This window comes from Nipponia nippon, unplaced genomic scaffold, assembly GCF_047370975.1.
Source record: "Nipponia nippon isolate SJK-2023a ecotype South Korea unplaced genomic scaffold, ASM4737097v1 scaffold_7, whole genome shotgun sequence".
NCBI classification, from domain to species: Eukaryota; Metazoa; Chordata; class Aves; order Pelecaniformes; family Threskiornithidae; genus Nipponia; species Nipponia nippon.
The window spans coordinates 11,625,374-11,646,055 of NW_028262391.1; the positions used below are offsets into that span (position 1 = coordinate 11,625,374).

A 20,682-nucleotide genomic window follows, 5' to 3' on the forward strand; every position below is an offset into this window, starting at 1 on the left:
TCAGGAAGCAAGGCTGGAGCTGTGGGAGCCCCAAATCTGCGGTGAGCCATGATCTTCCCTGCTCTCCTCATCCTGAAGGCTTTGTCCACCCTTAAACCTCCTCACATCCCTGCATAGTGGCCTTTGGGGAAACCAGCAGGGCTTTGAGCCCTGGAGTCCAGCCCAGGGCTCTTCTTTCCCAAGGGGATGCTGGGCCATGGTGGGCTCATGGGCCCTGGGTGTCTCTGGCTGCGGCAGGCCAAGTGGGGGCTGATGGCTGGGCTGGGCTTGATTGGGGGCTCAGGGAGTGGTGGGGTGGGCATGCTGGGTGTCTCTGAGCTGGAGCTAAGGATGAAATCTGCTTCCCAGCCCACAGAGAGAAAGGAGTCCCCAGTTTTAGAGGGGAGCAGCTGGGGGGTGCTTGGAGAATGGTGTTGCCCCGTCTTAGTGCTTCTTGATGGGGCATGGGCATGTGGGGCTGATGCTGGGGGGGGGGCGCTTTTCCTCTCTCACTGCACTCCCCCCAGCACCCTGCTAGCTCTGGATAGGGTGACCTGCAAGGTATTGTCCCACCGGATCCCGCAAGACACATCTGCTGCCGAGACCTGTGGCATCCCAGCTACTGCTTTGGTTTTTGTCCTTGTCTCTGGTGTGGTGATAAACCCCAGGGACCTCCGGAGGGCAGGTAAAACCACTGCTTGGGGATGGTGCAGAATGTGGTCTAGGTCGCGTGCTCCTGGCAGGCTGGAAGAGCTCGTCCCTTTCCCGTTGTGCTGTATGGACATGCCGGGGACTGAGCTCACCTGGAAGAAGTGGCAGCTCTGCAGAGCAGGGAGAAGTGGGTGACTGTACCTGGCCCTGCTCAGAGCCCTCTTGCCCTGGAGGCTGGCAGCAGGGCAACGGGGAGCCAGGAATCGATGGGAAATGGCCAGGCAAAGACAGACTGGAGCTCATTAATTCTGCACCTTCTTGGGGAGGGAGAGCCCAGGGGCTGGGGACGTGCCTGGTGCTATGGTTTGGGCAGCTTATGGGAGCTCCTGGCTCTTGCAGGGCTGGGGACACTTGGCCAGGGCAGCCTGTCCCTTCAGCCACTGGGGCTGAGGAAAGGACATTGCCGTGGGGAAGCTGTGGGGGGACAGGAGTGCTGTGCAGTGCCGTCACTCAGCAGCAAGAAGGCTGTGGCCGGGAGGAGCATGGTGCCCCAGGACCTGGGCACCTCACCCAGATCATGGTCACAGGGCTGCGCCCATGGGAGGTGACCCAGGCAGGGAGGACAGCTAACCAGCCTGGTGCTTGGTCAGCTCCTCTGGGCACCCCTGCCTACGTTGGTGGGCACCATCCCTGCGTGCTTCAAGGTGCCAGCCTGAAGCACGAGATCCACCTGGTCTGGGTGCCATGGGCATCATGCACCTCCCAGGGATGGGGCGGGAAAAGCCACCTTGCAGAGGGCACAGGCAGGCTGGCACAGACAGAGGGTGGCTCGGGGCCATGACCAGGCTGCAGGCATCCAAGAGGTGATGTCTTAGCTGCTGGATGTTTACCTCCCTCCTCCATCCATGCCCGCAGTGCCCTCACCTCTGGCAGGCAGTGCCAGGAGCCAGTTGCAGGCAGTAACCAGCTGGTTTTCTCCCAGCAGCAGCAGAGGCAGCCGGTGCTGGGACAGTGAGGCTGAGGAGACACAGCACGTCCTGGAGCTGGACGCAGGTGGTGTGAGCTGGACTGCAGAGGAGCAGACGCTGCCTGCCACTGTTCCCAGGCTGGCCTCTCGCATCTCCCCCGCCAGCAGGGACAAAGCCGCGGGGGCCCCAGAGGTCAATGAGGGGCACAGGGGGATGTGGCATCGCTGGGACGGGGGGAAGGGCCCTATGCTTGACAGAGATGATCCCGTAGGGCAAGGAGGGATGGCGGGCAAGGGAGTCATGTAATGATGCTCGTAGCAGGATGGGTGCCAAGGGGCACCCATTTCTGAGGGGGTTTAGGTGCCTGGTGGCCCAGGGTCTCCCCACCCCAAGCTGCTTGCTAGGGAGCAGGGACAGCAATTCAGCTGCCCTCAGGAGCCATGGCCAGGGCATAAACGGAGGGAGGAATTACCTGCCTCTAATCCCATCCATGGCTCCATTGCTGCCCTGTATTCGTGATTCCTGCTCCATTGCCATGGCAAGGGATGCCAGGGGCCCCATTTGCCCTGCACCTGAAGCTGTGAATTTGCAGTGGGGTAATGTGGCTCTGGCTGCCAGTGCTGGTGCACGGCCCATCAGATGCCCGACTCTGCTCCGGTTCCCCCTTGTCTCATCTCTCAGCACCCTTGTGGGGTGCTGGGACAGGACTGTGTGGCTTAGAGGTCTGTGGCCAGCCTGCACGGGTGGCACGGTCAGCCTGTCTGAGAGTGGTAACCCCATCCGTGGGCATGCAGCAATGATGTCACGGAGGCCCACGAGACTGCCGCAGGCTTTACTTCCACATTCAGCACAGCATGGCCACACCGCGTTCCCCCCTTCCCCCTCACCACCACAGTCCTCCTCCAGCGCTATGCTTGGCACCAGGAGCTGCTGTGCCCACAGGGATCTCAGCCAAGCAGGCTGGTTTGGGGGTGCCCAGCCCCTGGCTCTGGTGGTCCTGGCAGCCGGAGGGCTGGCGGGTGCTTGCGGGCATCACTGCGGCAGGTACTGCTTGGGGTCCCCGGGGAAGGGCAGGGCGGGCGCCTGGTTGAAGTGAGCCATGAGGAAGATACCGACGGTGCCACACACAAAGAGGGAGGCCATGATGAAGAAGCAGACACGGTCGATCACCCGTCCCACCAGGATCCACTCTTCGCTTTCCTGCCGGTGGCATGAGGAGGGGGGTGAGGGCTGCCCCTGCTGCCCCCCATGTGAGTCCCTCTCCCCCCCGGGCCCTGACTCACGCTGCTGAAGTCGTTCTGCTCCCGTGTGGCGTTGGCAATGTGGTTGCAGGCATCCACGCAGGCGCGGATGTCAGGGCCTGCCTCCTCCAGGCTCTGGCAGAAGTCCTGGGCACTGCCACTCTCCAGGCCACGTCCTACAGGCAGCAGAGCCGGCACAGCGGGCACCAGTGAGTGCCCAGCGACCTGGCACATCTCCCAGCCTCGCGGGGAGGTGCCAACCCCCCGGGGGCACTCACCAATCTTCTCCAGCACAGTTTTCATCAGCCCGTCCCTCTCCTTCTGCTTCTCAAAGAGCAACTCGGTCCGGGCTTTCCAGAGCATGTACTCATCAGCTTTCACCATGAGCCCCAGGGAGCTGCGTCTCCGGGCGGCTCGCGGCGGCCCCGGCGTCTCCTCTGGCATGTGCATGCCCAGGTAGCGGGGCAGGAGGTGCAGGCAGACCTGGGCACAGCGTCACCCGTGGGCACCTGACCTCCTCAACACCACCCAGGGCACCCAATAGGAGCAGCCCCCATCCCTGTGGGGTACCCTTGTGCCACCGGGATGCTGTGTTGGCACCTGCTGCTCCCCAGTGTTCGGAGTGTCTTGGAGGGGTTTGGTGGCACAGTGTGGTCCCTTGGGGACATTGGTGGGTTCCCTCTTTGTGCCAGGACTTGCACTCAGATGAAGGCATGCCCACCACCCCGCTCTGCGAGGGACATGGCCTTGGTCCCCAAATACCCACCCCATTCCCCATGTATAAGGGGTAGGGGGATGATGGCAGGTACCTGGCGCACTCTCTGGGACATGGAGTGAGTGTTGGGCGTTCTCAGCGAGACGTTGAGGACGATGACAGCATTCACCACGATCACCACCGTCACCACCATGAGGAAGGTCAGGTACCTGGGGAGGGGGCACAGGGCCTCACATGGGGCTGCTGGGTCACAAGCTATGGGCATGTAAGGTCCTTCTCAGTACCCTCCTGGGCTGGAAACTGGGGACCAACTGTGGGACACGGGCACGTGGTAGCCCTGTGCCAGCCCCACCTGGGCTGGGGGTTATTTCTGTGCCAGGGTCCTGGCTGCTGCACAGCGCCCAGAGACCCCGCTGGCACAGTGTGACAGCAGGGCTGGCACCCCTGTTCCCGCGCATCACTTACTTCCCGATGAGAGGCACAGCCTGGGAGGTCTCGGGCACCTTCTGGGCAATGAGGAAGAGGAAGACGGTCTGGGCCAGGAGGACATTGATGGAGACGGTGCATTTCTGCCCACCCGCTGCCAAGGAAGGGGGAATGCAGAGGTTGGCATGGGGCGGTGGTGTGGGCATTGCCCTCTGGCAAAAAGCCACCACCCCAAAGCTGAACTGGCCAAGTCCTGCCGTGAGGCTTTAACCGTGGGGTACCTGGAAATTCACCCCACCCCAGATATCACAGAAGTGGGTGAGAAATGGCACTGATGGTCCCCAAGCACAGAGGGGACAATGAGCCCTTCGTTGCCTGTCGCTGCCCCCCTTGCACATCCCCGTGCCCCCCGTGGGCACAGCACCAGCACGTACCTTTGGCAGGCAGAAAGTAGACCAGCACGGCCATGGCGGAGATGAGGACGCAAGGCACGATGATGTTGATGATGTAGAAGAGCGGCTTGCGCTGGATGATGAGGTAGAAGACAACCTGCTGGTACTGGATGTCATCTGGGGTGAAGTGCTCTGAATTGATGATCTTCCGAGCAGGGCGGTGCTTGATGGCCCATTCGCCGTTCTCTGCCACACAGCGGTGCCACGTGAGTCCCACCGCCCTGCCGGGGGCATTGGGGCTGCCAGCCCCACGGCCCGGAGTGGGAGGAAGGGGAGGGCTGGTGATCGATGTGGGCCCCATGGGGCACTCAGGCTGGGCACGGTGCGGGGAAAGGTGCTAGAGCCACTGGGGAGGGAGATAAGCACTGCAGAGCATGCCAGGGTGCCCGGCCAGAATACCCCAAAAAGCTGTTGGAGGGGGCAGCTGGGCACATATGGGGTGCCACAAGCTCCTTGGGGGCTCCCAGGGTGTTACATGTGGGGCTGGGGTCCCCCCGTCTCCCTGCCCCCAGGGTGCTGCAGGGGGAAGCCGAGCATGACGCTGGGTGACGGCGTGCTGTTTTCTCCTGCCGTCTGCAGGAGCAATAGATTTTTCCCAATCAAGATTGCAGCTCGGGCTGGTAATGAAAAAATAAATCTCGCTGCCCAAAAAGCATTTTGTTCCTTCAATATGCAATTAAAATGTGATGGAAAACGTCATCGTTTGGCCGTGACAGCTACGTTCCCAGCATCAATCAAGCTCCCAGGAGCGGTGCTCTCCGGGAGCGGCTGCCAGGCGGTGAGAGCCCCGAGCCGGGGGGGTTAGAAAAACAAATCTCTCCCACACTCCCGATTCCACTAATAACTTAAGTGCCCATGTAATGGCGGGAGCTGCTAATAGCCCCCCCCAGCCCTGCTTTTGGCAGCCACCAGCGTAGCACCAGGCCTGTTGGGTGGCCCCCATGGCAAGATGCTCTTGTGCCACGGGGGCGGCCGTGATGTTACCTGTGAAAGCCTCGGGGTCGATGGAGATCCACTCCACGGTCTGGCCTTCCTCCACCGTCAGCAGCAGGTTGATTTCGTTGGCGCTGTACGTCTGGGACCTGGGGAGGGACAAGGGAGTGGCACAGGCTGGCATGCAGCAGGCTGGGTGGGCAAAGGGTGCCAGTGTGGCACCGGGCCACACTGGCCACCTCCAGCTCTGCTTTGAGGTGCTTGGCTTGGCCAAGGTGCCTTCTGCCACCAATGGGGTGCCAGGGGACAGGTAGGTGACACTTGTCTGCCCAGGGGCTCATTGCCCCAGGGCAAAGGTGGACATCCCGTGTGTCCCAGGAGGACCCGCTGTGGTGCCTGTGCATGCCCAGCCAGTGCTCACTGGAAGACCATGGTGCAGTTCTGCCAGTCGAAGGGGAAATAGGTGACGTGGATGGCGCAGGCGCTGCGGTAGATGGCGGGGGGCAGCCAATAGATGCTGCCGTCGGGGGACACCAGCACGTTGGTGTAGAGGGTGATTTCGAATGTCCCGTCGATGCTGGGAGGAAAGGGTGGGCTCAGCCCCAAACTGTGCCCGGGGGGACAGCTGCCACCCCCTGTGTGGGGATATGTCCCCATTGCCCCGTCACTTACTTGTTCTCCAGGACGATGTCGGGCAGCCAGACCATGGTGGAGGGCACCCGCAGCAGCTGGATGTTGTCGTATTTCTTGGGGTCCCACCGCAGGCGATAATCGGACCATTGCTGGGGGAAGGGGAGCAAAGAGGGAGGGTCACAGAGCTCCCCATCCTGTGCTACCCCCAAAATGGGCTCGGTTGGGGGCACCCACAAAAGGGGGTGCAGGTTACGGTGCCGGCCCTCCATGGGGTGCCACCCTGAGATGCAAATGTGGCCTGAGGGGGTCCTGCCTGGAGGTGAGGGGGTCTCACCATCTCGATCCAGACGTTGGTGGTGAGGGTCTCTTCCCGCTCATTCTGGCAAGGAAGGAAGGGGGGAGACAGCTTTAGCACCCTGCCCACCTCTGCCTGCTGCCCTGCATGTGGGGGCAAATCCCATCCCACTATGGGGACCAGGGGGGTCTCTCACCAGGGAGATGAGGTTGGTGAGGGTGAGCTTGAGGGTGACATCGATGATCTGGTCCCCACGCAGGGCCGGGCGCAGGTGCCGGTTGTAGTTGGTCATGAGGTCCTGGAGCAGCTTCTCCTCCTGGTTCCTGCAGCCCACACCTGGGGAGGGCATGTGCTGTGGGGGCACCCGGGGTGGGGACAGCAGCACCACCGATGCCCGCAGGACCTGCTGGCGTGGCGGGGGCGGGGGCACAGGGTGTGCATGGGGAGGGGATGCCCACACGTGTGTTACTGTGGGTGTGCACACACAACTGTGTGTGCCTGACAGTGTGTATCAGTGCCCGAGCATGCAGGCGGGGGGGTGTACGTCCCCCCCCACATTCCCCACCCTGCTCACCCCAGGGACCTCTCCAGGGCAGGACGTGGGGACAGCGGGCTGCCAGCATGGGGACACCCCGGTGGGACGGTGCACGGCACTGTACAGCCACGAGTGACAAACCCCCAAGGGCAAAGGCAGGGAGGGGGTGACTGGGTGTCCCCTCCCATGCCTCCCCCCGGGGCGGGCACCCCTTACCTGCCAGGGCGCAGAGGATGAGAAGGAGGCCATGGCAGAGCATGGCGGTGCCGCAGGGCGCAGGGGCTGGGACTCCGCTCGGCCGCCCGTGAGGCGGTGTTCTGGGCCTGGCGCCCGGTGGGACAGGACAGCTGTCCCCCACCACCGTCAGCTGTTCCCAACAGCCACGGGGGCCGGGGAGGGACAGGTGACCACCCACACCCCCCCGCCGGCAGGGTGATGCCAGTTTGCTGGGAAGCTCCTCTGGCATTTTGTGCAAGGGGGGTTGGAATTGGTTTCGGGGGCAAAATTAGCTCCGTGCCTCAGTTTCCCCATGTCCACCACAAAGGGATGCATTTTCCTGCAGCGGAAACCCAGGCGCCCATGGGAAAAGGGGTGCCCCCCTGCAAGCACCCCTAGCAGTGCCCTGTCCCCCTCCATGGCAGTGGCTGCCCCCAGGGTGCAGGGTGGGGAAGGCATAGGCAAGTCCCACCACATCAGCCTGGGGAGTGTTGCCTGTCTTGGTGGTCCAAATCCTGCCAGGCCCTGTGTAGGGGGATCAGGGGGGCGGGTGAGATTCCTGGTTCAGCGGAGAGGATGTGACAGCTGTCCTGGGCCACTGCTGGGGGGGGGACACGTCAGCTGTGGCCCCTGAAACCAGAGCCATGGCGTCGCACTGCTGAGCCAGGGAAGGAGACACCCCCTCGGCCCCCAGCCAGGCTCTGCGGGTTGGGGTGTGCTGGGGGGGGACACTCGTGGGTCTGGCTGGGGGGTCATGGAGACGGGGGTGATGTGGGCACTGGTGGCCTCTCTGCCCACTGCAGTGGGGCCACAGGGGATGGTGCCATGCCGGGAGGGCCCATCCCCTTCCCCAGCCCATCCTGTCCTGAGTGCCCACTCCAGCGGTGGTAGCAGGGCTGGTACCACCACATCCCCTCTGGGAAAAAACCCTTCCAGCCACGGCTGAGGACCACCGTACTCAGGACACTCAACAGCACCCATTCCCTGAGTGGGCATCACCCTCCCCAGCACACACACAGCGCTCAGGGTGGACACCGTGCCTGGGGGGGACACTGAGAGCAGCCACCAGCTCAGCACCCTGTGGGGAGAAGCACCCAGCTTTATTTTGCCAAGCCAAGGCAAGTAAGCGGGAAGGCCCAGGGGGGCTGGCACATGGGACCCCCCACCCTAGATGAAGCGCTTGTTCTCCTCCCGGTAGTCGTAGGGGTCTCCGGCAAAAGGCAGCGGCGGGGGGTGGTTGTAGATGCCCATGAGGAAGATCCAGAGGGTACCCACCACCAGCGTGGGGGTGATGAGGAAGAGACAGAGGCGGTCCAGGGTTCGGGCCACGCGGTTCCAGTTGTCTTTCTCCTGGGGAAGGAGCCGGGAACTGGGCAGTGGGGTGCACAGCAGGCACAGGGAGCCCCCTCTGCCCCCCGTGCCCGCGGCCCCCACCTCATTGTAGCTGTTTTTTTCCCGCATGTGCTTGACGATGAAGTTGGCACCGTCAACGACGGGTTTTATGTGCTCATAGAGCTGCTCCTCGCCCACATCCATGGGCGCCAAACCTGGAGGCGAGGGGGGCAGTGAGACAGGCTCCAAAGGTCTGCCACCCCTGAAGACCCCTGCTCCGCCACCCTTCCCTGTGTCCCCGCAGAGGGGCCGAGGCTCACGGGCAGGGGTGACGCGGCTGGCCAGCCCATGCCGCTCCGACTGCTTCTCAAACATGAGTTCGCTGCGGGACTTGACGCTGAAGTACTCCTCCGCCTTGGCAATGTAGCCGGCCGAGCTGCAGCGCCGGATGCATGGGGCGCCCGCTGGGCTCTCGGCCGGCTGCGACATGCCTAGCAGGCGGGGCAGGCTCTCCAGGAAGACCTGGGGCATGGGAGGTGGTGTCAGGTCCCTCGGCCACCCCCTCGGTGCAACAACACCTTGTCCCCACCTTCTTCCCCCAACCTGGGCATGCAACCCCTTGGAGTGACACAGATGGGACATCCTAATGCAATGCCGGGGCTGTGCTGTCCCATGCCCTCTGTGGGGCACGGTGCCACCCCTGCACCCACCAGGTCACCCACCCCAGCCCAGCACCCCGCTCACCTCTCTGACCCAGTCGGACATGATGTGGGTGCTGGGGGTGCGGAAATGGAAGTTGAGGACCACGACGCAGATCACCACCACGGCTGTCACCAGCAGCATGATGAAAAGCAGGTACCTGTGGGGGGCACGGACCTGGGGGTGGCATTGCCACAGGGGCTGGGCACAGGCAGAGCTGCCCTCTGGCACTGCAGGGACCCTGCAATGTCCCTGCTGCACCCAGCGGTGCCCAGGACTCACTTGCCGATGAGGGGGATGGCGTGGGAGGTGGCGGGCAGGCGCTGGGAGATGAGCAGAAGGAAGACGGACTGGGCCAGGAGCACCGAGATCACCAGGGTCATCTTCTCACCACCTGGAGAGCAGGTGAGCTCAGGGCAAACGCTGCCCCAGGTCCCCCTCCCAGTGCCCCCAGTGCTGGGATTACCCTCCCAGTGTTGCACCATACAGTGCCCCATACAGGGTTTTCTATTATGGGGGTACCCCAGGGTCCTGCACGGGGTATCCTGTGCCCAAGTGTGCCCCTGCCAGGGTGCCTGGCTGGGATGATGGTGTCCTACGCAGGGGTGTCCCAGTACCAGGATGTCCCCATGGTAGGCATTGGGGGGTCCCCATGTTCTAGGACCTGGTGCAGGTGTGGGCCATGGAGGTGCCCCATGGGGTAACCCCCATGCCTGGCGCGGGTGCTGTGGGGCTCACTCACTGTCAGCGGGCAGGTAGAAGACAAGGATGGCCATGAAGGCAATCAGGATGCAGGGCGTGACGATGTTGATGACATAGAAGAGTGGCTTGCGCTTGATAATGAGATAGAAGGTGATGTCCTGGTGCTCGCTGCTCTCCGGGGGGTTGTCAGGGTGGATGTTCTTGCGGGCTGGGCGGTGGATGATTTCCCATTCCCCGTTCTCTGCCAGGGTACATGGGACAGCACATGGCATGGGAGGCCCCCACCATGCCCATCCTCACCAGCCCCACCAGCACCCAGTCTCCCTGTCCTGGGTCTGGGTAGCTTCAAGCCTGGTGGGATGGGTGCCAGGGTGACAAAGCGCCAGGTACTCAGGTGTCTCCATGGCAGGGTGCCCCAATGCCAGGGTGCCCCCGAGCCCCTACAAGGTGTCCCACTGCCGCAGGACATGGCAGAGAGCACAAGCGTTACCCGTGAAGCCTTCGGGGTCAATGATGATCCACTCCACCGGGTAATCCTTGCCTGTCTTCGGGTCACTATCTGTCTTCAGGTGCATGCTGATCTCCAGGGCACTGTATGCCAGCGAGCTGGCCCAGAGCCGGCGGGGACAGGTGGTGAGGGGCTGTGCCTGCTGCTTGTTACTCACCACCCACCCCGACCTCCAGTATGATGGACTCGGGCCACCGAGTCACCTGAAAACCCCCACCTTGCTGCGCCCCAACAGCAAGGGAAGGCGCTGGCAGCAGCGGGCACTGCAGGGGGCCGGGGTGCCCACCCTGCTGCCCGCCCCTGCCCTGCCCCAGCCAGCCCCCCGGCACCTGAATTTGAGGGTGCAGTTCTGCCAGTCGAAGGGGAAGAAGTCGACGTTGATGGGACAGGCACTGCGGAAGATGGCGGGCGGCAGCCAGTATACGTAGCCCGTGTTGTAGACAAGGACGTTGCAGTAGTAGGCAATCTCGAAGAGCCCATCGTTGCTGTGCCAGGAGAGAGCTGAGGTGATGGCAGGGCCAGCGAGGGGCAGGGGGAGCCCTGGGCATGCCTTGTGGGGTTCAGGAGGGGAAACTGAGGCACGGCTCACTTGTTCTCCAGGACTATCTCAGGTAGCCACAGCATGTCCGGCGGCAGGCGGAGCACCTCGATATCCCCAAACTCAGACTTGTTCCACTGCAGGCGGTAATCGTTCCAGCCCTAGAGGGGGGGGTCCCCAGGTCACCCCCTCATCACTCTGGGCCACCCTGTTGCCCATGGCTTGGGCCACAACTGACGCCATGACACCTGCCCCTACTCACGTGCTCGAGCCATAGGTTGGTGGTGAGCGTCTCATCCACCTCTTTCTGCAACAACAGCATGGGACAGTGAGAGGCCAGGGCCATCCCTCCCCAGCCCAGGACCCCCAACCCTCACCAGCCAGGGTTTGGGGCAGTGGCCCCAGGGCTCCCCCCACCCAGCCCACCCCGTGGATGAAGCATGGCTGGAGGGCAGCCCACAGCAGGCACTGCCCTCTGGGGCTCACCAGCGAGATGAGGTTGGAGAGAGTGAGGGCCAGGTAGACATCCACAACCTGGTCGGTGGAGACGACAGGGCGCACCTCCTTGTTGTAGTCCTTCTCTTCGAAGAGGTGGTGGATGAGCCGCTCCTCCTCGTTCACGCAGAGCCCGCCTGGGGGTGTGGGGTCAGGCAGACTGGGCTGGGGCTGTGGGGGTTACTGGGCCCAGTGCCACCCCCTAGGGATGCTCGGTGAGGGCAGGGTGGTGTAAGGATGGAGGAAACAGGCCAGGACACTGCATGTCTGTGTTGCACAGGGGCATGGACACGGGGCATGCGGGAATGGCACACATGTGGGGACACATGGGCGCACATGGACACGGGGCAAGGACATGGGCATGGGCACAGAGGGACACACAGATACAGACCCAGGACACACACAGACATGAGACATTTGGGTACAGACGTGGTGGCACTGTGCACATAGTGGATGCACACACAGAGGCACACATGGACACGGACACACGGACGTGGAACCAGTATAGGCAGGGACATGTGGTCATGGATGCAGTGTCAGTGTGCACACAGACAGACAGGCACACAGAGGGACACACAGACACAGTGGCACTGTGCATGGACAGATGGACTTTTACACTGGCACACAGGGACACAGGCAGGGACACAGCCCCACTGTACACAGACAGACAGAAAGACACACGGCCCAGGCAGGGACTCAGTGATTATACTCTGCCAGGCAATGCCCAAAATGCAGCCCTGGGGGCACTTGTGCCCAGCTTGGACCCTGCCACCGTCACCCGCCACTAACGCCATCGAGGCAGCCCAGAACCCCCCAGCGATGGGGCAACCCCGTGCCCAAGACCCCAGGGCCCCGCTCACCCGACAGCACCAGCGCCCCGAGCAGGGCCAGCCGCGCCGGCAGGTCCCCCATGCGGTGCCCACGGTGCCCTCGCACAGTGCCAGGCCCTGGCCGCTTCCCCGCCTGGCCTGGCCAAGCGGATGTCCGGCTGCCGGCCGGAGTGGGAGATGGATGGTGCCAGGTGCCGAGGGGGAAGGGTGCTGGACTGGATACCCGCTCCCACCCCTCTCTTCCGGCACCCCCGCGCCTGGAGAAGGGGAGATGGACAGGCGCAGCTGGCCTTGCTGGCCCCATGGGTGTCAGCCCATCACCCTGTGCCTGGAGACCCCAGCACGGGCATTGCTGGGCACTGGGAAGGGCGGTCCCTTCCCCACTGCTCAGCAGCCCCAGCGATGCTGCTCAGGGGCGGCAGGCTCCCCACGAGCAGGAGGGGTTGGTACCCACCGATGCCCAAGCACAGGGGTGGCACCACCCCAGCGCTCGCCGCTGGCCCAGGGCACGCTCGGCCCCTGCACCCGCAGGTGGTTTCCTGGGCGTCCAGGATGGGGTGGCACCAGGGGCGGGCACTGGTGCTGTGCTATGGGTGCTGCGGTGGGCAGGAGGGGTGCCTGACCCCCAGGGTGGGGAGTCTGTGCCAGGCTGGGTGCAGCACCGATGCCAGGGGCAGGAACCGAGGCTGGGGGCATCGCTTTGGGGTACAGGGGAATGGGAAGGGAGGTGCAATGGGCTGTCATATCCCCCATGGGAAGTCCCCCACTGGTGCCCGCCTCACTGGCACCACGTGGCACATCACTCACTTCACACTTGCCAGCTACCAGAAAATAGAGCCCTTCTTTATTGAAAAATAAACCTTTCTATGTACAAATAAATAACAGCCCAAATGTCTCTAGAGAAAATGGGGTGGGGGTGAGCTTGCCAAGGTGGGGGTCCCAGGGAGAGGAGGAGGACTGTGATCCCTGGCTGAGAGACTCCAGGTGCCCCCTAGCACCTCATTGCCCTGGGGAGGTTGGGCAGTGCTGGTGGGAAGAGGGAAACTGAGGCACGATGTGGGACAAAAGGGTGGAAGAGCCTGAGCTGGGGAGGGAGCTGTGTTTGAAGGACGTGAGACACCCCTGCCCCAGAGCCCTGTCCCCATGCTGGCATGGTGCCCCAGGGCACCGCGGGCACCGTTAAGTTTTCAGTGCCTCGAGTGCCAGAGCGACAAGGCCGGGCATGCTGCGGGCCAGCGAGTCGCTCTCCAGCCCCACGAGGCCAGTGAAGGCCGTGGGGCGGCCCCCCACCATGGCCCGCACCTGTGCCCGGTACAGCCCCTTGGCATTTTTGGAGCCCAAGTCCACCAGGATCTGTGGGGAGATGACAACACTGTGAGTCCCAGGGGTTCAGGGGCATGGCGGGACGGTGACGGTCTGAGGGGTGGCACCGTCTGGCTGCTGGGGCAGGGGGCTCGGAGCAGCTGGACGGGGCACTCACCTCTTGGAAGGTCATGGCCAGGTCTGGCTCAGGCACCCGCAGCACCCAGGCGTACAGCTCCTGCACCGCACCCACCCGCACCACTGACTCGTTGAGGCCGGGGCAGGCTGCAATCCCAGGGATGGGCAGGAGAGAGATGGAGGGGGGACATCAGTGGTGCGCTGAGGGGCGGGAAGAGTCATGGGGGCACCATGCTGCTGCCCGCCCCGGGAAGGAGCACCCATGCTCTGGGGATGCTGGGGGAGCCAGGGCAGAGGGTCCCTGTGGAGGAGGGTATGGCCGAGGGTTGTCACACCAACATGGGACAACCAGCCCTGGGACCAGCATGTGAAGCTGAGGCCGGGCTTGCCACCATCGCCATGGTGGCATGTGGCATCCTACAGTGGCTGCGGGCTGCGGGGCGCTTACCTCTGCCTGCGCCTGCCTCCTCCTCCTCCTCCTTCACCCCCGGCAGCTCTGTGGGCATTAGTTCACGTTTCTCCCTTGGTGCGGGCCCTGCCACCAAAAGAGGTGTGAAAACCCTGGCGGGGACATGGCTGGTGGGCACAGACCTGGACAGTGGATGGACACTCCGCTGCCCCGTTGGCCTCAGCCCCCCCAGCTCCCAGGGCTCACGTCTCAGTGTGGGGGTCCCTGCCAGCTCTCTGGGTGCCCATCGCGGCTCCATGGCTTCAAGAGGGGTGCCGAGGTCCAGCTCTGCCCGCAGCTGGGCAAGGAAGGCTTGTCCCTGTCCCACCAGCTCCTCCACCACCTCCTTGCCCTGCTGAAGGTAAGGGGGGACAGGGTGGACGGTGGGGCACCCACAGGGTACCCATGGGCATGGTCAGGTGCACTGTGGCAGAGCGCAGGGCACAGCTGGGCTGGTGTCAGATGGGGCACTGAGGACACATGACATCTTTATGGGTGTGTTGGGTCAGATCCTAAGCTACAGGGTCAGACCCATGGCTGGCTCTGCACTGGTTGGTCTGGGAGCACTGGTTTCAGCTGGGGAGGGTGAGATGCCCCCTCTGTGGTGGCAGAGTGGGAGATGCCACATCTGTGGATGCACAGGGTACGATGGGCCCAAGGGATATCAGGAGGGGACATGGGGGAACTGCTGGGATTTAGTCCGGGGTGGCACTGTCACCAGAGGAGTAGGGGCTCCCCCCAGCCCATCCCTCCCAAATACCTGCAAGAAGAGCCACGTCTCCCCGTGGAGCTGCCCCCCTCCCGGGGTAGGCACCAGGGTGCTGCCCTCTGCCATGGCCCTCAGTGCCTCCACCCAGTCCTGCAGCCGTGGTCCCACGGCCCCAAAGAGCCCTGCGAAGGGGGGAGGCCGCCTGGCCCCCCACCTGCAAGCACAGCAGAGCAAGCTCAGGCAGGTGCCTGGTGGCACCCGTCCCCTAGGCAGCGTCACTCCCACCCTGTGCACCCCTTGTGGGACCTGTCTGGCCCTGGGCACCCTGGGGGGCCGTGCCCACCTCCCTCCAGGTGTGCCCTGGTTGCAGAAAGAACAGGACCCCAATGCTTTAGGCTATCCCCAAAAAGCTATTTCAGTGCCCATGGGCATCTTGCCCACCTCCCCAAACCCTTTAGCCCCCCTTGTCCTGTGGCCCACCATGCCCCACCTGGTGGGGGGTCTCTGGGGTCCCTCTGCCGTGGGGCTGGGCTGGCCCCCTGCCGCAGCTGGGCCTGTGAGGACAAGAAGGGGACAGGAGGGACAAAGGGTAGGGGACCCCCATGGGGATGCCAGGGCAGGCTGCTGGTGCCTCGGCCACTGGCATGGGCGGGACCGATGGGACCCCAAGTAGGCACAGAGTGGCCCAGCCTGGGAGGGTACCTGGGGCATCCCTGCGGACACGGGGCGGGAAGAGGTGCCCATAGATCTTGCCCAGGAGCTGGGGCAGGGCATGGGTGAGGAAGGAGAAGTCGAACTGGTTTCGGATGAAGTCCCCAGCCCGGCGCAGGAGATCCACCAAGGTCTGGGTGTAGGAGTGCAGCTCTGCGGGCACAGCGGGAGAGCCATGGCCCTGGCACCACACCGGCCCCACGCTGCCAGAAACGGCGTCCTGCCCCACACCCTCACCCCGGCATGATCGCCCGGCTCACCGCATCGTCTCGTCCTGGCGAGGCAGGTCTCCTCGGACAGGCGGATGCAGGCAGCCCGGCCCTGGGGGGCCCGGCAGGACCCGGTGTAGAAGGCGCAGAGACGGGCGCGCTCGGGTGGCTGCTGCTCAGGGGGCAGCTGGGCCAGTGCCAGCAGGTCGAAGCAGCTCGGTTCCCGGCTGCCGGGGGCGGCTGCGAGGGCACCCGGGCTGCCATGAGGTGCTGAACACCCCCACCCAGGACGATGTATCCCCACAGCACCCTGGGCATCTCTGTCCCCCCCAGCGCAGCCAGTGACACTCACGGTCCATCTGGAGGCTTAGCCAGTCCACAAAGGCGGCGACACGGGTATAGACGCCCGGTTTGCCCCGCTCGCCGCAGCCGTCGCCCCATGAGGTGATACCGTAGAGGACGAAGCGGTGCGAGGAGGGGTCCTGGCATGCCAGCGGGCCCCCCGAGTCACCCTGGGAGGGGGGATGCCCGTGCATTGGTCTGGGACAGGACCCCAACCGCACTGCTGGGCTGTGCCATGCTGCGGCACATGCCCAGCACTGTGTGCCATGAGGGATTTTTGAGCTGGGGGGCTGGCAGCCTCCCAGCCCTGGGTGTTACCTGGCAGGAGTCGATGCCCCCAGACAAGTACCCAGCGCAAAACATGGCGTTGGTGAGCATGTCGCTGCCCAGGGCACCCCGGCACGTCTCCTGGCTGAGCAGGGGCACTCGCGCCTCCATCACCACGTTGGCCGCTGGCCCCTCTGCCAGGCAAGGCACCTATTATGGGGTGCCCTGTGCCCGGGCACCCCCCTCTCTTTTGCACCCCCCTACCCTGGCTTGGTGCATTGGCACTGGGCACAGGAGAGGGCACCGAGGGGGATGCCCCACAAACCCCGTGGGTGTCCGGGTGGCACCTACCTTCGTAGAGGGAGCCCCAGCCTGTGATGTAGCAGGTGGTGCCAGGGCTGGGCTCCGCGGGGCTGCTGGGCAGGCACACGGGGCTGACGGTGGGTGAGGGGGCCAGCGGCACTGCCAGCTCCAGCAGCGCCAGGTCCCCGTGAAACGTCTTGGGGTTAAACTGGAAGGAGATGCGGGGTGTCAGTGGGGAGCCTTGGGGCACGAACAGGGAGGTCAGGGGGGTGCCCACCTCCACCGACCTTGGGGTGAGGCAGGATGCGCCGGACTGGCACTGCCTGCTCGCCCACGTCCGTCTTGCCCAGCTCGTGGTCACCCACCACCACTGTCCACGCCAGCTCGTTCCGGTTCCTGGCGGGGTGGGGGACAGCGAGTTACAGGGGTGACAAGAGTGCCACCCCATGCCCCCCTCTGCAGGGACATCATCCCTACGTTGCCATGCCCCTTGCCGTACCCGGCGAAGCAGTGGGCTGCGGTGAGGACCCAGGAGTGCCCCACCAGCACCCCTCCACACATCAGCTCCCCGTGGAGCCGCACCGACACCAGCCAGGGCCAGGCCCCCCGCGGGGCCACACTGCCGCCCATGATCCGTCCTCGGGGGGCTGTGGCGTTCGCTTGGGGGCCCCCACGGTGCCCGCAGCTCCCTGGGGAACAAAGCTGGGGTGAGGGGGGGCGGGTCCTGGCACCTCACTGCCAGGACGCCCCATCTCCTGGATGGGCACAGGGTGGCCAGGCACAGCAGTGCCGGGATGGCCATGGTGGGCGGAGGGGGTGGTGGGCGGCCCCTGGGGGGGTCAGGCCACGCAGGGCGTGCTGTCAAGCCTCATTGTGCTCACAGAGGCGAGCGGGCGGCGGGCCGGGGGCACCCCGCAGCCCAGCAGCTGCCGACGCTAACCTCTGCCCCCCGGCCCAGCAGGCGGCCGGGGGCCGGGGGCGCCCACCGGCATGGGGGTGGGGGGGGTGGCGGCGTGGGCACCATGGGGCCGCCCCGGCTCACCTGGCATCGCCGCCTCTGCTGGTACACCAGGGCCCGGGGCTGTGGCTGCCATCCCTGTGGGGACAGGCTGTCATGGCATGTGGGGACACCTGCCCCCAATGTCACCACCATGTCCCTGCTGTCCCCAATTCCCACCGGTTCCTTTCAGTGCCCCCCAGATCCCCATCATCCCGAACAAGCACCCCTGTACCACCCCAGGAGTTCTTGTCACCCCCAGTGACTCGATGTCCCCAAACTCCCCGTCACCCCCCCTTGCCCCGTTCCTCCACACTCCCCTCTCTCACCCCAGATTCTCCATCACCCCTCAGCACCCTGTGCCGCCCAGTCTGCTCATCACTCCCAGTCCTCCATCCCCCAAATCTCCACCTCTCACCCCAGGTCCCTCATCCCCCCCCCTCTCCCATCCCGCCAGAGATCCACCATCACCCTACTGTACCCCCAGTCTCCCCACCCCCACCACCCCCTGTCACCCCCCAATGACCCATATCCCCTCCGGGCAGTCCCAGGCATCCCCTCAGGTGCTCCATTTGTTATTGTAGGGTCTCCCTTGTCCAGGGAGCCGGGGCGATGCAGATGCCCACTCACGGCACTCCTGGAGGCGGTGGCGGCAAAGCCGGGCGCTGAGCGGGGCACAGTGGTGCTGGGCCCCCTCGGGTGGGCACAGGCGCTGGTAGGAGGCGCAGGCCTGGCTCAGCGCCCAGTTGCGCTGGGACAGCTCGGGCAGTGCCTGGGCATCCAGCAGGTCCTGGCAGCTGGGGGGCATGGTGGGGGGCACGGCCGGCGCTGCAAGGACAGGAGAGCTGTGGGCATCCCCATGTTCTGCCTGCCTCCTGCCCACCTCCGCCCGGGCCACCCCAAGCTCCGCTTTGGGGCGGGTGGGAAGGGGCCATGATGGGGCTGTGGTGTTGGCATGGTTTGGTAGGGTCCTCTGGGTGCTGGGATAAGTTTTTGCGGGGATCTCTGGAAAGGAGACAAGGGATCGGACAATGTTTTGGGTAGGGCTCCAGCTGATGTTTGGGTAGGATCTAGAGAGAATGGGGAGCTGCTTGGGTAGGGTCTCTTGGTGGTGGTTTGGTAGGGTCTCTAGCAGTTAGGGATGTTTTGGGAGTCTGGGCGCTGTTTTCATAAAATCTATAGGGTAAAGCCTATAGGGGAGGGGGTACTGCTTGGGTAGGGTCTTGGGGTGTCATTTGAGTAGGGCTTTTAGGGGATAGGGTGGTGCTTTGGTATACGCACCCCAAGCAGTATTTGGGTAGGGTTTCCAGGCATGGGTCCGTGTTTGGGTAGGGTCTCCTGGGCATAGGGTGGTATTTGGATAGGGACCCCGGGCAGCATTTGGATAGGGACCCTGGGCAGTGTTTGGGTGGAGACCCTGGGCTCTATTTGGGTAGGGTCTCCTGGGGATGGGGCCATGGGAGCCAGGGGACCGTGACTCACGTGGGCAGTGGCGGGTGAGGTTGGTGCAGGGGGGGAAGAGGCAGGGGGCACAGAGCCCGCAGGCGCCCCGCTGCCGCTGCTGCTCGGCCAGTGCCCGCTCCAGTGCCAGCAGTGCACTCCTCAGCGCTGCCTCCAGCACCAGCGTCCCCCGGCTCGACAGTGCTGCCGGGCACACACAGGGCGCTCAGACCCCTGGTGCCCTCACCAGTGCCCCCCACCATGGCCACGGGTGCCCCCAGCCCACCCAGTGCCCATGCCCTGATATCTCCGTGGTGGGAGTCAGGCTGGGCACGACCTGTCACCCGTTGGCATTGTGTAGGGTGACAGGCATGACTGTCACCTCCCCGGTGGGGTTGGCACACGGGCACATGGTGAGGGGAGGGTGTTTGCCCAGGCCCGTGTGTGCCTGCTGCATGTGGAGACCCTGTGAACACACATGTGCAAGCGTGGGCATGGAGCAGGGTGTGAGCGTGGGCAGGTGTGCCCCTGTGCGCCCATGCGTGGCCGTGTGCATGCACCTCCATGCACACCTGTGCCCACACTCTGGGTGCTCACCTGTGTGTGCCAGGGTCTGTGTGCTCGTGTCTGCACGTCCCTGCGTGTGCCCACGTGTGTGCAGTCCTGTGCGTGCCCTGTATGTGCATCCCCACGTGTGCCTGTACCTGTGCCCACCTGCACCCGCCCACAGCCGCCCTCCTGCTGGCCATGCCCTAGCAGAGGGTCCCCCGGGACTGGCACAGGTACCCGGGGCAGGAGGGAGAACTGGCGGCCGTGGGACACGAACCACACCGCTCCCTGCAACCCCAGTGTCCCAGAGTGCCACGGGCAGCATTTGCCACCCAGGCCAGGCAGCGTGGGCATGGGGGGCTTCGCCAGGGACCCGGGCATCCTGCTTGCGCTTCCCGCCCTTCCTGAGAGTGAACCCGGGAGTCCCGGCTCCTACAGCCACCCCATCTGCAGCCAAACCCTCCCACAAAGATGCCCCGTCCCCATGCCCCACTGACCTTGCAGGACGCCGGCTGGCATGGGGTACAGCCCCTGGCCCAGGGGGGCCCCCCCAGCCAGCTGCAGCAGCGGCAGCAGCGACAGCAGCACCGGGGGGACCAGGCGGACCCCGAGGAGAGCGCCCCGTGTCCTCTTCCCTCCTCGCTCCATCCCCGGGGCGGGCAAAGGGGGTCAGGAGGGGGGGAGCCCCCGAAATACCCGAGGCGGGCGAGGAGGATGGATATATACGGTGCCCCCTGGGCGGTGGGAGGAGAGAGGGGCCGGGGGAGCACAAACAGGCGAGTTCATTAATGTCGCGCCAAGATGCCAGCTCGGGGCGGGGGGCGCGGGGGGGGCGCAGCCGGGGCCTCAATGCCGCCTTTGTTCGACGGGGCCTCCGGGCGGGCAGCATCAGACGGGCGCTGCGCTCCGGCGCTGCCCGCGGCCCTTGATCATTTTCACGCCAAGCCCTGGCCGCGCCACCCTCCCTCCGGCGGGCCCCGGGCGCGGGGGGGACGGCAGCGGGCGGGTGGGAACGCACCGGCGGCTGCGGGACGCGGGGGGCCCCGGGCCGGGCGTGGGAGACCCTCCGGGGGCTTCAAAGGCGGGCAGCGGCCGGGCGGCCACTGCGGGGCGGGGAGG

The 20,682-nt window shown here is 64.8% G+C and overlaps 3 protein-coding genes across 4 annotated transcripts; all 3 read right to left on the reverse strand.

Moving 5' to 3' along the window:
- Nucleotides 1–2,415: 2,415 nt before the first annotated feature.
- On the reverse strand, nt 2,416–7,102 carry CHRNG (cholinergic receptor nicotinic gamma subunit). Its single transcript, XM_009468423.2, has 12 exons — nt 7,045–7,102; nt 6,490–6,629; nt 6,333–6,377; nt 6,038–6,147; nt 5,787–5,942; nt 5,417–5,514; nt 4,415–4,618; nt 4,020–4,134; nt 3,649–3,763; nt 3,118–3,322; nt 2,882–3,015; nt 2,416–2,798 (listed from the first exon to the last, which is right to left on the reverse strand). Exons 1-12 carry the CDS (start codon nt 7,085–7,087, stop codon nt 2,631–2,633), a joined length of 1,533 nt encoding a protein of 510 aa, XP_009466698.2. The 5' UTR covers nt 7,088–7,102; the 3' UTR covers nt 2,416–2,630.
- Nucleotides 7,103–8,211: 1,109 nt separating this feature from the next.
- CHRND (cholinergic receptor nicotinic delta subunit) lies at nt 8,212–12,230 on the reverse strand. 2 transcript variants are annotated; one of them, XM_009468424.2, is made up of 12 exons: nt 12,179–12,230; nt 11,310–11,455; nt 11,086–11,130; nt 10,875–10,984; nt 10,615–10,770; nt 10,268–10,383; nt 9,818–10,018; nt 9,358–9,469; nt 9,121–9,235; nt 8,697–8,898; nt 8,479–8,591; nt 8,212–8,394 (listed from the first exon to the last, which is right to left on the reverse strand). In XM_009468424.2, the coding sequence occupies exons 1-12, from the start codon at nt 12,228–12,230 to the stop codon at nt 8,212–8,214; spliced, it is 1,551 nt and encodes a 516-aa protein (XP_009466699.1). The 2 variants fall into 2 exon arrangements, with proteins under 2 accessions (XP_009466699.1, XP_087595538.1); XM_087739412.1 differs by lacking the exons at nt 11,086–11,130; nt 12,179–12,230 and having other exon boundaries at nt 11,310–11,438.
- Nucleotides 12,231–13,195: 965 nt separating this feature from the next.
- On the reverse strand, nt 13,196–20,179 carry PRSS56 (serine protease 56). The gene is made up of 17 exons (XM_087740385.1): nt 20,061–20,179; nt 19,057–19,218; nt 18,205–18,402; nt 17,620–17,673; nt 17,077–17,266; nt 16,865–16,973; nt 16,626–16,785; nt 16,326–16,468; nt 16,018–16,177; nt 15,717–15,905; nt 15,448–15,609; nt 15,236–15,299; nt 14,797–14,959; nt 14,244–14,391; nt 14,037–14,123; nt 13,629–13,735; nt 13,196–13,501 (listed from the first exon to the last, which is right to left on the reverse strand). The coding sequence occupies exons 1-17, from the start codon at nt 20,080–20,082 to the stop codon at nt 13,328–13,330; spliced, it is 2,292 nt and encodes a 763-aa protein (XP_087596511.1). The 5' UTR covers nt 20,083–20,179; the 3' UTR covers nt 13,196–13,327.
- Between the last annotated feature and the right edge of the window lie 503 nt (nt 20,180–20,682).